This window comes from Dinoponera quadriceps, unplaced genomic scaffold (assembly GCF_001313825.1).
Source record: "Dinoponera quadriceps isolate SergipeBrazil2010 unplaced genomic scaffold, ASM131382v1 scaffold2872, whole genome shotgun sequence".
NCBI classification, from domain to species: domain Eukaryota; kingdom Metazoa; phylum Arthropoda; class Insecta; order Hymenoptera; family Formicidae; genus Dinoponera; species Dinoponera quadriceps.
The window spans coordinates 216407-232705 of NW_014556992.1; the positions used below are offsets into that span (position 1 = coordinate 216407).

The window sequence follows — 16299 nt, forward strand, 5'->3', positions numbered from 1 at the left end:
TAAATATTATATTTATATATACGTGAAATATATATATATATATATATTAATATGATATTAATATTATCATATGAATATTAACCTTTAGACTGTGGCCGCTCGGAAGCAAGACGCTGTGTGCGGCACGGCGCTAACATTAGTCGTTAAAATACAGCACTTTCACGCGTTACGATGTTCATTGAGAACGCCTAAAGACACTGTTTACATATAGTGAGCGTTGAGTGTCGGAGCCTTTAAGCACTGCAACACACCGGCTCATGACGTCACTCGGTCATGCAGTGGTACATAACGTGCGAGGGTACTAAAACAACGCATAAGAAACGTAAGCTTGTCCTTTCCCATCAATAGACAACCGATACCGCTTATCACTGAATGCCGAGATCACAACAATCAAAACATTGAGGACATTCAAGGCAGTCAAACCTACCTTCATGCGCGTTTTTCCGAATGTTCTTATTACATCTCGAATTGACGAGCAATACGTAGCGGGACACACGGAACATACGTGCATATGTCGATGTGTTATTCATCATTACCGTCGGTATCGCATTTGTTAACTTTCTCCGATCGAGTCGTATTGCGCGAATGTCAATGTCAGTGCCATGACGAAACAGCCAGGATGCTGAATCGAGAAGCCAGAATGGAGAACACTGGACACGGTACATCATATATTTCAAGGTATGTTACATCACTTGTTATACAACAGGTTTTTATTTCCAACGGACGTGTGACGAACTCACCGAGAACAGAGAGATACTCGAGTCGAAATTTAACACTAGAATCGCGGATGGGTCATTTTTTGACCACTTGTAAATTTTTTTCTCATTTCTTTGGATTTTCATCACCAGGTATACTTTCTTTATTATAAAACAAACAATATCAAAGTTTACAAAAGTCCACGGGTAATTACAAAAAAAAAGAGGTAGGTTAAAAGTAATCCATTTGCGATTCTAAAAAGGTACCAAATTGTCGCGGTTTTAAGGTTAAGCCAGTATTCGTAGTTAGTAGTAATTTAGCAAATCAATGTAGCTTTATTAATTTTGGATTATTCAACCTATACTTGTGTTTTTTACATTACATTATTTCATACAAAAAACGTTAATCCAAACAGCCAAACAACGGTTCATGAATACGAATTTGCAATTAATTATGTTCTCAAAGATCCTAAATAATTCATAACTACAAATATTGGCTTGGAAATCTCGCATAAGGTAATCTCGCCTAAGGTAAATCTCGCAATTGTTGATTTTTATGTTTAACAATTGTTGGGCCGCGAATACGACTTTATTTATATTTGTCAACACCTTTTATTATTTCGGTTTAGCCTTGTTATTGTATGAAATTTAAATTTCAATTTTCATTCATAAACCCATGCGGCATTGTTGGACACATAATTGTTAATACTCTTTTTTTTATAGCTTCTAATCAGCTCTTTTAAGAACTTTAAATCTTATCGAAACTTTCAAAAAAAGACAAAAGATAAGAATTCAAATCACTAAAATCCGGTGGAATTTACAGGATTAACGTAGAACTAAAATTTCGACTCGGGACACGCGACGCGGGAATAGTTTATGTAATATTATTTCAATCCGATTTGTCAAAGAATTCAAAGAAACGATCCCATAATTATTTCGAGTAGTGCATTTAATGTAGTGTAATTAATGACATATTTTATATTTTTAATGTATAATTTTTTTATACTTTTTCAATTATGAAAATATGCAAAACAGCATTTCACGTTTCTTTATCTAAAATTGCATTCAATGCAAAAACCCACGTCGAAATCGCGATTATTCGTCACTCGTTCATTCGCGTTCGAGCGTCTTCCAAATCCAACATCGACGCACTTTTGAAAAAGTTCCCTGTACTCGACGTCGCACGCACAGTACTGTCTGCACGTGACGAAGAAATCGAAGGCCATCGAGTGTATATTAAAATCCACACTGTCGGCATATATATCGCCCATCCTTGCAACGTCATTGCGCGTTCGTGCGAACTCGTTTTTCCACGCGATCGTATGGAGCACCACAGGGGGAAAAAGGATAATGCGCGAGGTCGTGAAACGAGTCGGTTAAAAAAAATATATATACAGAGAAAAAAAAAATCATACAAACGGCCGAGTTAATACATTACAAGCGCGGAACGTGAGAGGGGGAGATCTTCTTTCGAGATAAAATTAATCGAGCGCGGTGAATTCAGTGTATAACGTTTGTGCAATGATTTTTTCTGCAGAGGTACGCCACTACGTCGCGCGATCGCGTTATATCGCGTACCGTATTTTCTAGATCAACCGACTCCCACGCACGAATATGCACAATAACGAAGCGAAACGTCTCAACAATGGCACACAACGGGAGACGGCGCACAAAGAACAGGGAGAATTTTCTAGCCCGGAACCCGCGGAAATTAGGTCAGCGCTATATCTATCTCACAAGGGAAGCACTCGAGAGGTATTTTTCTTTCTCGTTCTTGCGGCAAAGAGTCCGGCACCGTCTGAATACTGAATGTCTCACGAAACGGAAACGCGTCACGTCCATAGGATATTTAAATTTTGCGTCGTAAAACAGCAAAATAAAAATTCGTCGAAGTTTAGCGAGAATGACGAAAAAATTGAAATTTTACTCGAGCTTTGTATATTAAATTTGTATTCTGTATAAAATTATGAAAAACGCGTGCACGCATAAAGGAATTAATTTAAATTGCCATCAAAAACAACACGCAGTTTCCAAAGACCAATTTGCTAGAGTCAATCTTTAAAATATAATATTTATATCCAGTATTGTAGTATCGTTACATAATTGAAGAATTATTTATTAATGGAAATCAATTCTTCGCTTCTCCCGCCACCTACACACTGTATCAAGAAGCAAAGTACCGATAGCTGGTCACAGAACACTCGAATCTACGTTTACTGTCAGATAGCCATATGCACGTGTGTCGGTAAAACAGAAAATGGTATTTATGAGCATAGTTAAATAAATAAAATTAATGTTAAATTCGAAACGTATTCTTTATTGGGACGAGTCGAAGAGAGGAAGAGTGTAAAATATACACCGAAAATTAGATTTTTCCCATTTGCTATGTGTTAGAACCGACAGGATAGCTGCAGGAAACTACGTTATCTGCTTACATGCGAAAAAACGAAAAGAGAGACACTAGGTATCTCGAGAGGACGCAAAGAAATTATGTCCTTTTTTTATCCATTGCAATTTTTGCAATTTACAATTACAATGCGCCGAAACTTTTTATCGTGCCTCAACTTGTAGGATTATCTGTGTTGTAATGTATATCTTTTTCTCCTGATATAAATATAGTCTATTTCTACAATAAAAAAATTTTACTTTTTTTTTTTTTAATGTCTACACTACCTAAATATTCAATGTACCGAACGCTTCTTTTAGCATCTAAACTGACGTTTTAATAGTTTTAGTATAAACGTTTAAGTATAAACTTGCACGAAAAAAGTGTGTTTATTATCCCGGAAAGGGAACAATCAGATGCATTTTGATTGAAGGGAACAGAATTTCTGATTGTAAGAACCGGATTTGAATCATAAGAACCAGAAATTCTGTTTTGTTCAACCAGAACGCATCTAGTTGTTACTTTTCTAGTTGATGAAATCAGATTTTTTCCCGTATATTTATATAAATGAGATATTTTAGTTGTCCTCATTTTCACATTCGAGTAGAAAAAGCGATGAAATACAGTGCGTTTTCCGTCACGTTTCGAGCGGCGACTATGTTAATCGCTATGCGCGAAAACGCGAGACGCAGGTACATTCGCCGTGTAATCGCACGTTTTTTCTCGCCGCCCTTTCGCGTCGTTGCAAAAACGAGGCGACTCGGAGGGGAAGCAAGTGCACTTGATTCCTTTTGAACGATGTCGGCTCGTTAAGGACGCGCCAACCGGGTCCTGGTGTCTGTCAGTCGTAGACAGCTGAGCGGACGGCAGCAACAATTCGAACAAAGCGCAATTAATGTCGACGATTCGCGCGCACGCTATTATACCGAAAACAAAATGTCAACCGGCGTTAAATACCGCGTTTAACGCGATTCCACTGACACAAAGCTAGGACCCGCGATCACGATGTCACGATGAAATTATTCGAGCTGATTACGTAAATAATAAATGAATTCAAGAAGAGAGAATTCGCCTAGTTACATATATATTGAAATTTAAATAATTAACGAAAATATGTTCCAATTATCTCTGCGCGAGAAGTCAACGGATATCGCAAACTTCAAAAGTGTTAAAATTTTGAAGTGTTAAAAATATTAAACTTTCTAAAAACTTCATTAAAATTATCATCAGAGATACTTATCATTTTAGGCATATTTATACTTAAAAGTCATGTTCTATATACACACACACACATACCTTCGAAAAAAATTTAATGGATAATATATTCAAGGAGTGTTATCCATATGGAAATAAACTACAAGAATATGAAAAAATTATTGGTATATTATTGTTCTTCAACAATGTTTCTCAATATCAGTATATCAGTAATTTTGTCGTATTCTTATAGTTAATTTCCATATGGGAACATTCTAAGACATCTATCTGTTAAATAAATTTATCGAAAATAGAACAACATGCTCTGAGACTTTTCCTTCATTGAGACTAAAACTTTAATTTCTGTAAATGTTCAAGTGCATGCAATCTTTTTCTGTTTTTCTTGTTTATTGATGTTAATATTGACATACTTTGCACAATTTTATTGTTTTTTTTGCATACCTTTGTTTTTTCTCTAAATGAGTTTGAACTTGATAAATATATATTTTTAATTTTCACTCGAAGATCATTCCGAACTTCGATCATATTATTTATTCCTATATAAATGTAATAGATACACTATTTTCAAGAAAAAAATTCAATTGTTAGAATATCAAAGTAGTCTAAGAGCTAAATCATAGTGAGCGGCGCGAAATAATTTACGTTTTCCACTTAATCGCGGGCGCAACCTCTACAAAAATTTAAATAAAATGAGAAACTTTAGAATAATCGAAATTTTAGAGTAAAAATCGAAATAAAAACAGGAGAATATCAGAGGACAGAGAGTACGACGGTATCGATTCGTTTTTTACCTCGGTCGCGGGCGACAAATCCACCGAAGTTTTTTGCGGAAATGCGGAACGATGTTTCTCAGTCTCGTTTCGAAATTGATCGAATAGCGAGCACTCACCTATTGGAGAAGCGGTGTTGGCCTCCCGAAGACTGACGGTTTCCGGCTCCACGGCTGCTTCATCCTCTTCGATGAGCGGCGGTGGAGGTGCTAGCGGTCGCGTCTCGTAGCCCCAATGTTGCCGAAAAGCACGTGCGCCTCCGTCCAGCCGGACGCGTGGCAGTTCGACAAACATCGCGTCGCCCAGCTGAAAGTAAAAAGCCGCCCGGCAGTGGCGTTAAATTGTTAACTGTCGAGGAAGAAGCTTCGACTAAGTAATAAGTCGTGATTAATCTGATCAGCCCTCAAAGTCCCGCAAATTTTGATATGGATTTACACACGTTGCTCTCCAAATTGGGGATCCATAATGAATATCGGTAATTATGTGAAAAATTAATTTTAAAAATTAAGTTTATTGTGCCAATTTATCGACGTATTAATCATGCATTATTCATATAATCGAATAATAAAATATCGATTAGAAATCGATTTATTAGCAGAAAGCAACGAAAAAAATACGCTGTTGGTGTTCATAAAATATATCGGTCGGCTGGGAATTCAAGAGTTAATGAAAACACACACCATTCGATATAGCTACGTTTAGCTAAACACCGAAATCGCATAAAGAACGTGAAAGAAATGCGTTATCGTATTAATTAAACGAGTTACATTAATTCTAAATCTTATGAGTAAAACATGTCAATAGCGTTACTTAACTTTGTTACTTTTAGTCGACCGCGTCGAGAAACGGTGTAATAAGCGCATTATGTAGATTAGAAAATACATATTTAATTAATGCAATATTATGCAAAATTATGCGGCTTCGATAAGCTTTGACGACCTCGCTTATAATCGCGATCCCTTCCCCCGCCAATTTGCTCACGAAAAACAACGATATCTATGGGCCCATGAGCGTAGAACGAGCGCGAAGAATTAGCGAACGCTATCGCAACCCCAACGAAGCTGGCCGTATCGCATAAACATCTGGAGCGGTCGCGAGGCAGCCCTTTAAGGGGCAATGAAAGCGATACGCTTGGAAGTTCATTAAAACACCGTCTTCTTAATTGGAGGCACTTGTACTCGCGGGGCGATCATTTCGTCGGAACGAGCTACGGTGTCTGGAACAGCCATACCTTGCCGCGCTTAACAGACGCAAAAAGAGCGAAAAAGTTTCGCCGGCCCTTTAACTTTACATTCGAAATTTAACACGACGAGCACGGGAGGCGCGTATTGTGTGAAGCCCGGGCTCACCGAAATCGCAACTCGCAAACTCGAAACATCGTTTCTCGTTTCCTCCCAAACCTTCGAATTCTCGCGTCTTAAAACCGCGCGATCGTGAAACTTGGGGCTTTACGAGATTCCGCTCTTGGCGGCTCTTGGATCTTCGAATCCATAAAATCGCCGACACTGTATTCTGATATATTAAGACTCTCGGCCCGCCGAATTCTCCCTCGGATTCCACGATTTTATAACTCTCGATTTCGGCTCCTCGACCCCCCCCCCCCCCCCCTGAGGCTTCCGCCGCTTTTTTAACGATCGCACGAACGATCACGGTCCCGACGGAAAGTAAAATCAAAGTTCGCCACGCAGATGCGAAATTGAAAACTCGAACTCGCGCCGATCTCGGAGCCGAGCGAGAGTTCCGACTCGATCTTAAAATTAGACACTCACATAACCGCGAATGATATCCATCGTCGGCGTCGCGACTCGTCGAATTCGCGTCGTCCAATTGAACGCGCCTCACACACGCGTACGTCATCTACGATCGATCGGGATGATAAGCTGCATTCGGATTACTTTTCAACGGTCCGCTGGTCGAGATCCAGGCTGTGCCCGGACGATGGTCCGTAGATCGGCGCCGCCGAGCTTTCGGCCCGTCCGAGACATTCCGATTCGCGAAAGGGCGAGGCTCACGATCGAGATCAGCGGAGTTATTTGGAGCAGAGCCGGGCGGCGACTGGAGCGTGTCTGGCGTTTTATCTCGGAATATCGTAGATTGACCTGACGACAGGCTGACGTCACTAATTAAAGCTCGTTGGGCGGAGAGACCGCATCGCGTGAAATCCGAGAGTCGGGCGGTTCTCGTTCTTTCTTCGTTTTCACCACTAATGCAATTTCTCGGCGAACCGCGGCATGTATCGCGTAAGATCTCCCGAAAAGGGCAGTCGGAAATCGAACAGTGATGGAAAAGCGCGGAGGATTCTTCAGGAAGAAACGAGAATACGTACACGGAAAAAAATGCTGTTGAATCAATAAGATTTTCAACAGCACGCGTGATTGGGTCTTCTTAATTCCACGGCGATATTCATTGAAACTATTGAATTAAATATTGAACTAATATTTTAATTAATGAAACAATACATAGTAAACAAAAACATAGTATTAATTTGAATGATATTTACTTTTGAATCAAGAAGGTTGACTCCAGTCGCGCTGCTGTTGGAAATTTTATTGATTCTACAAATTTAACTCGAATAATCTTCGTTTTTTCTTTTTCAATCGAACCGTAAAAATTCAGTCAGGGCGTGCTAGTATTATGAAATTCGCCTTCAGCATTTCAGCATCCAATTAATGCTATTACATTATAACTAATGCAAATTATAGGTAACTAATGTAATTTAATTTAATTAAAAAAAGTAATGTAATATATGTAATAATAGAAAAACTATATATTTATAGTGCGTCATGGTATTAATATGGTATTAAATGGTATTAATATGTACGAAATTAATTCATCGGGTCGGTCGGAAGGAGGCACGATATCAAAATAAAGCCGACGTAGGACCACCAAAGGGTTAATTCCCGAATCTCGACAAGTGCTCTCATATATCCAGATAGAGCGACGTCATTGGAGCTATCGCCGCGGCTCATTAATATCGAGTCGCGAACTGAAAGCACGAGCGGCAGCCATTCGTTTCAATCCGGAATAATTCACTAAAGCTCTCGCGCATTTAACGCCGTCGTCGCTCGTTTCGCTGACGAACAGGAGAAGAACGCACCCGCGTACGCACGTACTCACGCATCCGGACGCGCGACGTGAACAAATTCGGTGGCGAAACTTCATTTTCGGGCTGACCAATTAAGGAAGAAGGAGTACACACGCTCTCTCGGCGAGCACGATCGAGCGGGGCTGTAGAGTCGCAGTTAACGTGTTAGCTGCAATTACCGGCCGGCGCGAACGAATGTGTCCAATTACGCGCAGGAACGATAGCGAGCTGCCTCGGGGAACGTCGTCGACCAACAAGCCGCGGGCCCGGCCAAGCGCCAATTAGTAATCGCATTCTTTCCGAACAATTCGCGCGCGCGGGCGCACCTGTGACCCCGTTCCAGGTAACATAATTGCCCGAGCACCGCGAATATAATTGAACGAGTCCACACTCGGACGGGAATCTCTCGCATTGGCGAGAAGATCCTCATTAGCGGACCACCCGCGATAATCGAAACGACGAGAGATTCTCGGCGAGTAGAGAGAGAGAGAGAGAGAGAAGATTGCTCGGAGCGAGGGCATCGTTCGTGTGTTTGCCGAATAAAGTAGCGACGAGATTCTCCGGGCGAGGATCCTCTTTCGATCTTCTTAAAGCCTCCTTTAAAGAGATCGTTTCAGGCGATCTATGGCGCGCGACCGGATTCTACCCGTAATTTTACGCGCCGCGTGGAGCTGGGATTGGAGCGATTTCTCCCTCTTTCGAAGGGAATCGTCATTCGCGTGTTTGCTGAGTTAAATGGCGAAGACGATAAGTGACAATTTTTATTAATTTTATAACTTTCTCTAATCTTGAAATCCTCGTTCTGGCGGATCAATAGTTCACGACGGAAAATTCTGGGCAGATGTCAATTTATAATCGCATGCGCCATGAAGTTAATTTTGAATGATCCGCTTTCGAAAAGAATCACCCGTACATTTATCGAATAAAACAACGGCAAATGTTCGTTAACTGAAATCTTTTCTATTTTAGTTTTCTCTAAAACTCACCGCAGGCGGTTTATAATTCGTAATAAAAGATTCAGGTGGAAATATATTTCTAATTTTACATGCCGCGGAATACATAAAATATTTCAAAAGAATGATAACAATATGTCGGATTTTTATTATAGATTTACTATTTTTATTATAGATTTATTATTTTTTCGCGATTCCAATATCATATTTAACCCTTATCGGACGCTAGCTTTTTATGCGTGATTCTCACTAAGTTGTAGCTGGTTTCGGTAAATATGCGAACTTGTCATCTCCTACGTGACGTACGACCGCAGCGACGAAGTATTGTTGTCACACGAGAGGTGACTTACGACCGATAAGGGTTAATATCTATTTGAAGATATCCAGATATTGAATCGTTTCGTGACATGCAATCCGCGTATCTGACAAATAAAATGAATGTAATAACTGACAAATGAAATATTTTATATCTTTAAATCTTCTCCAAAAAAATAGACACGATCAATAGCTCGCAACGAGGAATTCAGGGCAGAGTTCAATTTGTAATTAGGCGCACCATATACGAAACCCATTTTAAGCGATCTATAATTCCCGACAAAACTCTATTCGCCATTTTTTGTGAAAACATTCGAAGAAAAATACTATATATGAAATTTTTAACATGACTATTTGTAGATTTTGTGTATCCTAAACGGGACATTTCGTTAATAAAGATTATTATTATTATATGACTATTATTATTATTATATGATTAGATCAATACAGACGCGCACTATTTATCTAATTACTATCATAACAAAAAAAGTCCCAGTTCATGTGTTCATGTGTTCGCTAAATAAGCATCAGATTAAAAAATTCCTGTTGAAAAAATGATATCTCTGTTACTATCAAAAACACATAACATATGCGATGTTACCCGCAGGTCGAAATAAACGACTCGCATCGAAATTTCGAGACAGCCAATCAGCATCGTGGAAGAGAAGATTCAACGTTTCGATACATTCAAGATATTTCATGAGCCTTTTTTAGAAGGGAAGTTTACCATTACGTTTTACAACTTCGATATCACATTTAATAACTATTTTAAAAATTACAGATATCACATATATATATATTTTTCTTTTTTTTTTTTTTTGAGACACTGTGGCATATGCGATTATGTGTGCGGACGCCGCGCTGAGACCTGTTTACCGTTTGTCCACGTTGCGTTCATCAACGACGACAATAATGCAGTCGCTCGTAGATAAATACGGTTGACCATCAAACGTTTTGCGATCGAGTCGTCCCTCCGCCGCGTGCGGTGTGCACATACAGACAGGAACTGAGGGGGGGGGGGGGACCAGAGGACGNTGAGGGGGGGGGGGGCACCAGAGGACGTATACGTGCGTGGAAAGGAAATTACGATTGATTCTACGACGAAACTGGATACGCGGCGACGACGAAAAGGCAGGACGGACGGGGAGAGTGAACCGGTCATCCGGGATAAACCGCGATTGCATTATTAAGGCACGCCAAGTCCTCTCGAGGATATCGGCCGCTCGGAAAACAACAATAGCCAGTCGAGCGAAAACAGTCGACTGTGCGGGATACAACCAAACGAAAAAAGACACAGCCTCGGGATTGAATAGAAAATTAAGTGCTTGTTTGAAGAAAAAAGGGGAAAAAAATCCGCTGAAAGTATATTTCGAACGGATCGGCTCGACTACACTGCAAATCCAAGTGTGTTATTTTAGTCGAGGCTTTTCTTACACATTTCTTATCGTTTTAAATTACGTCATTTAATACGGATTGGATATGTTAACTTATAATTTAGCACGATTAAACGCTTCAAATGACGTAACTTAAAACGACAACAAACGTGTAAAAAGAGCTTCAGTCAAATGTATCATTTTTAGACGTTTATGCGTGTAAAAATAACACACTTGGATTTGCAGTGTAAAGCTGGATTCACACTATCCATCTAGACGGTGGCAGGAAAGCGTCCGTCAATTTTCTGTCAAAATATTTTTCAATGCTTAATACTGGATGTGACGGTGACGGATATACTGAGAGAAATTATAGTTATTTGCAGCCTCGACTTATTCTTTTTCTCGGTTTTAACCACAAAAATAGGAATAGCAATATGCATGCACAATAAGTCACAGGACGGTTGCAACACTTTTTTTCGATAATATTCGCAACGTATCTCGTGTCCAATAGGAAAATATATCTCCTGAAAATTACTAAAAAATAAATTCTCCTATTGAACGCGGGATGCGTTCGAAAGTTTAAAGAAAAAAAGTATTTCAACCGTCCTGTGATTACGTACGGTTATTATCACTGACATTATAGTAACACTTATTAGAAAAATGATTCTCCTGACTATAACTCTTTTACTATGATATATAGTTGTAGTATTGTAGTTACAAATATATACCAAATATTTTTTTCTCAGTATATAACTGTGAATACCTCGACATGGAATTATTGAAGAATATTTTGATGGAGGATTGACGGACGGACGTGCTTGTCGCCGTTTAGACAGATAGTGCGAATCCAACTCGAAGATATCAAACACAGAGATCGAGATCATGCAAACGTGTACCGATCGCTATGCGATCGCTATGCTATCGTGATATAATTTCACGTTTGTCGCGTTTGTAGGGAGGAGGAGGGGGGAGTCAAGGCGTGCCCACGGTGGAGAACGAAATTCCAGACGCCGCACGTTACCGTAGGCAGGACACGGATTCGTAGTCCGTCGTTACGAGAGACGCGGAGACGTTCCTCCGTTGATTTAATTCAATCCAATTCACGAACCCTTTTCCCCCCACGTGCTTTTTCCTCGCTCGCCCCGTGGCGGGCTCCTCCGCAGTATCGCTTTTCGCGTCTTGTCCTGCTGGGCGACTTTGAAAGCAACGGAACAATTAATCTCGTCCTTCAACTCTCGAAACGGAGCAGACATCAAGGCGAGGACGCTCGAATTAATCTTCGTGTTACACTTTTGCCATGTAAATGCAGCGTTTGCGCGCGCGTTCTTTTGCGCAAACATCGTGAACGTTAATCAAGACATTTGCGAGATGCGGAAGGGTTTAAAGGTGGAAAGCCCGGATAAGGCCCGCAGAGGGAGGATGCAAGGGAGGGGGAAGAGCAGAGCAAACAGTCACGACACACCAACACGAGACACATCGATGTATCGGAGTGACACCAGCGCATTAGCAGAAGGTACAGAGAGAGATAAAAAGAACAAACCTTGTTGTGCGACTTGAACATACAGGCGGTCCCGGCGAACAGCTGCGTCCAAGGAAAGATACAGATCGATTACTAATCGCACTCGCACTTTTTGTCCAGCGGCATCCGGAGAGATCGATCGGCGGAGGATCTCTCCCTCCGGATCGTCGCGACGAAACCCGCGTGGCTCGTCGGTCGACGCGACACGATAGATTGATCGTGCCTTCTTAAGGCATTCCGGCCCCCAGGAAGTGGGATTCCCGTCTTTCAAGTGAAAATCACCCGAAGCAAATGTGTTAACACATTCGTGAAGGGCGGAAAACTCCCTCCCTCCCTTTCTCTCTGGCTGGTTCCAGCGTGTTCTCGCTTGCGCCGCGATGAAACCCGCAATTAGTAGCGCTTCGTCGCTCGACGCGGCAAACTTATCACGAAGCAATGTCTCTTTTGACATGTTCGAGGGGTGAAAGTGATCGAGCCCCCGGAGCGGGCACAGGGGTGACACGTGTCAGCGGAGAGATCTCCGTCGAAACGACGTTGTAGTTTGGCGTGAGGACAAAGCACGCGAGAAATTTCTTCGAGGTAATTTCACGCGTCGCTTCGACAACGGAGCGGGCGAGAGAGAGAGAGAGAGAGAGAGAGCTCGCGTTCAAGACTGATCTACAAATCGCCTCTTTGATTAATAATCACGACTTTCGGCGCAAAAAGGCCCGTTTCTCTCTCGGGGTGGTCGGAGCTGGCGTTGCGCGCCGAATCGCGCGAAGGAGAGCGACGTAAAAAGATCCTCGGCGCCGGGGATAATTGCGGGACCGTTGCAAATGGGAAGAGTCAAAAGTGAAAAATGCGCGCGCGCGCGGTGCTCCCCGAAAATGAATTATGACGGCCTCGCGAAATTCCTCTTCCAGGCCTTCATTAACCCTCTCGTTCTTGCGCGGGCGTAAGTACGGCTCGGGAGAAACAAGTTTGACGTGCTGCGCTATGAATGCGCATATTCCTTATATATGTCCCGTGAACACACCGTGTGCCGGAGTGTGTGTGCGCGCGTAACATATGTATCATACATGTATGTGTACCGTATGTTCCGATGTTAATCGCTAACCTTTAATTCAGCGCAATAAAACACGCTAGAGCGATTTAATGCGCTGCCGGCAGCAGCCCAGGGCGGAAAAGTATTCCATCTTAAGTATCTACTGTCGGCGTTAGCGCAGCGTCGCCCTTAGCAATGAAAGCTTTAAGGATCATTATAATTAACCGCCCACCTCTCTCTCTCTCTCTCTCGTGCCCGTGGTAATTTATAGTTTGCGAAGTCATTGTTCCTGCCTGTATCGTTTTACGAAGCTGCGAGGGAAAATTCCCGTTCGCAATTCATCCTCGCTCTTGACGCGATCGAGTTTTTATTTCCATCGCTGGAAAAAATAATACCCGTATGATATTTGTCACTGTAATGTTTATTATGAAGATAAATAATGCTGTATGTCTGGTTAGATATCCCCTGTCATTCTTGGCGCAATCAATTTTTTACTCTCACTGTGGAAAACGAAACAATATCTGTGCAATATTTGCAGTAATTATTTGTAGAATAAATAGCGGCAAAAGTTTAATTATAAATATCTAATATTACAGACGAAATACTTTTAAACTGATATTTAATTATAAATATATTTATTAAAAATTGAAATACAAATATATTAAGAGACGGTTTGCGATATAAATTTTATTTGGATCATTGCTGCGAATTAATATACTTCGCGTTATCTGTTATTGCTGACATTTCTCAAGACAAGCGCGACACGACTTACAACATTGCTTCGCACCACGTCGATTGAAAGACAATATATCGCGTTCTCGCGAAATTGCGATCCACTTTCGAAGAGAAGTGACCGATTCGGTGTCCCGTGGAATTTAATTCTTCGGTTCAGCGTGACCTTCGTGAACATGTTTAGATTGTCGAGAGCGACCGTTCTCTCTCCGTTCGATCCGTACGATCGATCAGCCTTGATTCGGTCGATCCGATTACGCGCGGGCACGTATGCTCCCTTTTCTCCACTTATCGATCTAGCGGTAACGTTGAAATCGATTCGCGTCCCGGAAGTGTTTCTCTTTCCCTCCGCCCCAGATAATAATAGGACACGCACGCATCCATTTATCGTGCTGGGCTTTCTTGCCCCTGACTCTACCTATTCTTCCGCCGTCATTCTTGACGTCAACTAATTGAAAAAGTTTCCTCAAAGAACGGAACCTCGCGACGACAAAGGAGCGGCCGGATGAAAAACGTTTCTGAAGATTTTCGAGTCTTCCGCGAGCCGCTCGACGGGATAATGTTCGGCGAACGGTTCGAGCGAGGGCTTCTCACACTAGGCCTTTCAAACGTTCGCGTGCGCCTTCGAAATCAAAGGGGACAACGACGAGACGCGAGTCCGGCCGATAGGATATATTTCGCAATTCCGCAAATTTCGGTATCGCTATTTTCACCGTTTTTTTTTTTCACCGTTCGCGGAAATTGAAGTGAAAATTCCCGAAAATTGCTATGACAACTGGTCCTGGGACCTCGTGTATACCCGAGCGAGCCGAGAGCGCGTTTCGCCACTGCAGCTCGCGTAATTACAACAAACGCTGCAATGTCACCTAATGAAAACGAGCGTCATCACGATCGGACGCTCGCATCGCAAAATCGCCCGCTCGATGCATTTGCCTATAAACCGTTGGCCAGGATCGTTGCCATCGTGCACTTCCGACGGCGTATTCGCCTGTCGCGGCTTTTATCGTTAAACTTTTTTTCTCTTCTCTTTTACCGGCGGCCCAGGTGGCCGACGGGTCATCGCGATTCGTTTTCCTTCGCGAACAAAAAAAGAAAACGGGAGAGGAGGACAGAGAGACGGAAAGTAACGACCCTCCGGCACGAAGCGAAAAGTTCGCCGTTTATGTGCGAATGCTCGGTGTATTTAGTCCGAGAGCCAGGTGCACACCGCGACGAACTCGGCGGGGAAGAGAGAGAAAGAGTCTTCGAAGACAGACGCGGATAGACGGAGATAGACGCACGCTCGATCGGAGAAGACGGGCGGACGCATGAAAATTTCTAACGGAGAGCCACTTCGCCGGGCAGCTCGGAGAAGTGGAGCAACTGGTGAATCTCTCGCTCGTGCGACTTTCTAAATAAAGCCAATAAACAACGGGTGACGGCAGCGGCCGATATAACAAGGAGGCAGCTCTTTACGGATAACCATTGAACTCTATACTATACTGGAATGTTAGGTGCCATGTTAAAAAGCCGGGATACGCCGAAGTAAAGGATAAATAGCATAAGTGCCACAGACATATAGAAGAGACATTATCACTGAAGAATTGAAGCCAAGATCGAAGGACAGAGATACGTTAACAGGAGAACTTCCTCTGTCATACAGTATTGTAGGAGAGGGCGATGATAGGGGAATCCGAAGAGTGAAACATAGTGAAGAAAAGAGAAAAATAATGCGTATTTGATTATGTGAGAAGGCACGTAAATAATACGGTCGGTCACAAGACGGTTGCAACAGTTTCTTTTTACATACTTCAGAACGCACAAAAAATACGACGAAGTGAGCCTATAATTTACGAACACGCGCAGTAGATAGACGCAGTAGCTGTCGAAATTACGCATGTAATCTTGGCATATCATATCTAATCTTGACAGCTGCCTAGCCATCTATTGCGCATATTCGTAAATTATAGGTTCACCTCGTCGTATTTTTTGTGTGTTCTGAAGTATACAGAGAAAATTGTTGCAAACGGTCCTGTCGGAAAGCACGACTGTCTTGCCTTCTTTTATTATTGCCGACTTCAGTCCTTCAATGGGAGTGTTCAGTCTACTCTATATATGATAAGTATTATTTCCTTCTCTGTATAGTGATTTCTGATTTGTCAATGATTTTTTATGACTTTTTCTAGACATCCGAATGTACCAATTTACTTGTGAAAGATAATGTTCAAACTATATTATTCATTATTTATTTAC

At 41.8% G+C, this 16299-nt stretch overlaps 1 protein-coding gene across 3 annotated transcripts in view; it reads right to left on the bottom strand.

The window, feature by feature from the left end:
• LOC106748525 (probable Ras GTPase-activating protein) overlaps positions 1 to 16299 on the bottom strand; it is a 339617-nt gene that overhangs the window by 163639 nt on the left and 159679 nt on the right. For all 3 annotated transcript variants that reach the window (XM_014627168.1, XM_014627167.1, XM_014627165.1), the window contains 2 exons: positions 12333 to 12374; positions 5186 to 5372 (listed from right to left, as the gene is read on the bottom strand). In XM_014627168.1, coding sequence (XP_014482654.1) covers positions 5186 to 5372; positions 12333 to 12374 — 229 coding nt within the window. The remainder of the gene's footprint in view (positions 1 to 5185; positions 5373 to 12332; positions 12375 to 16299) is intronic.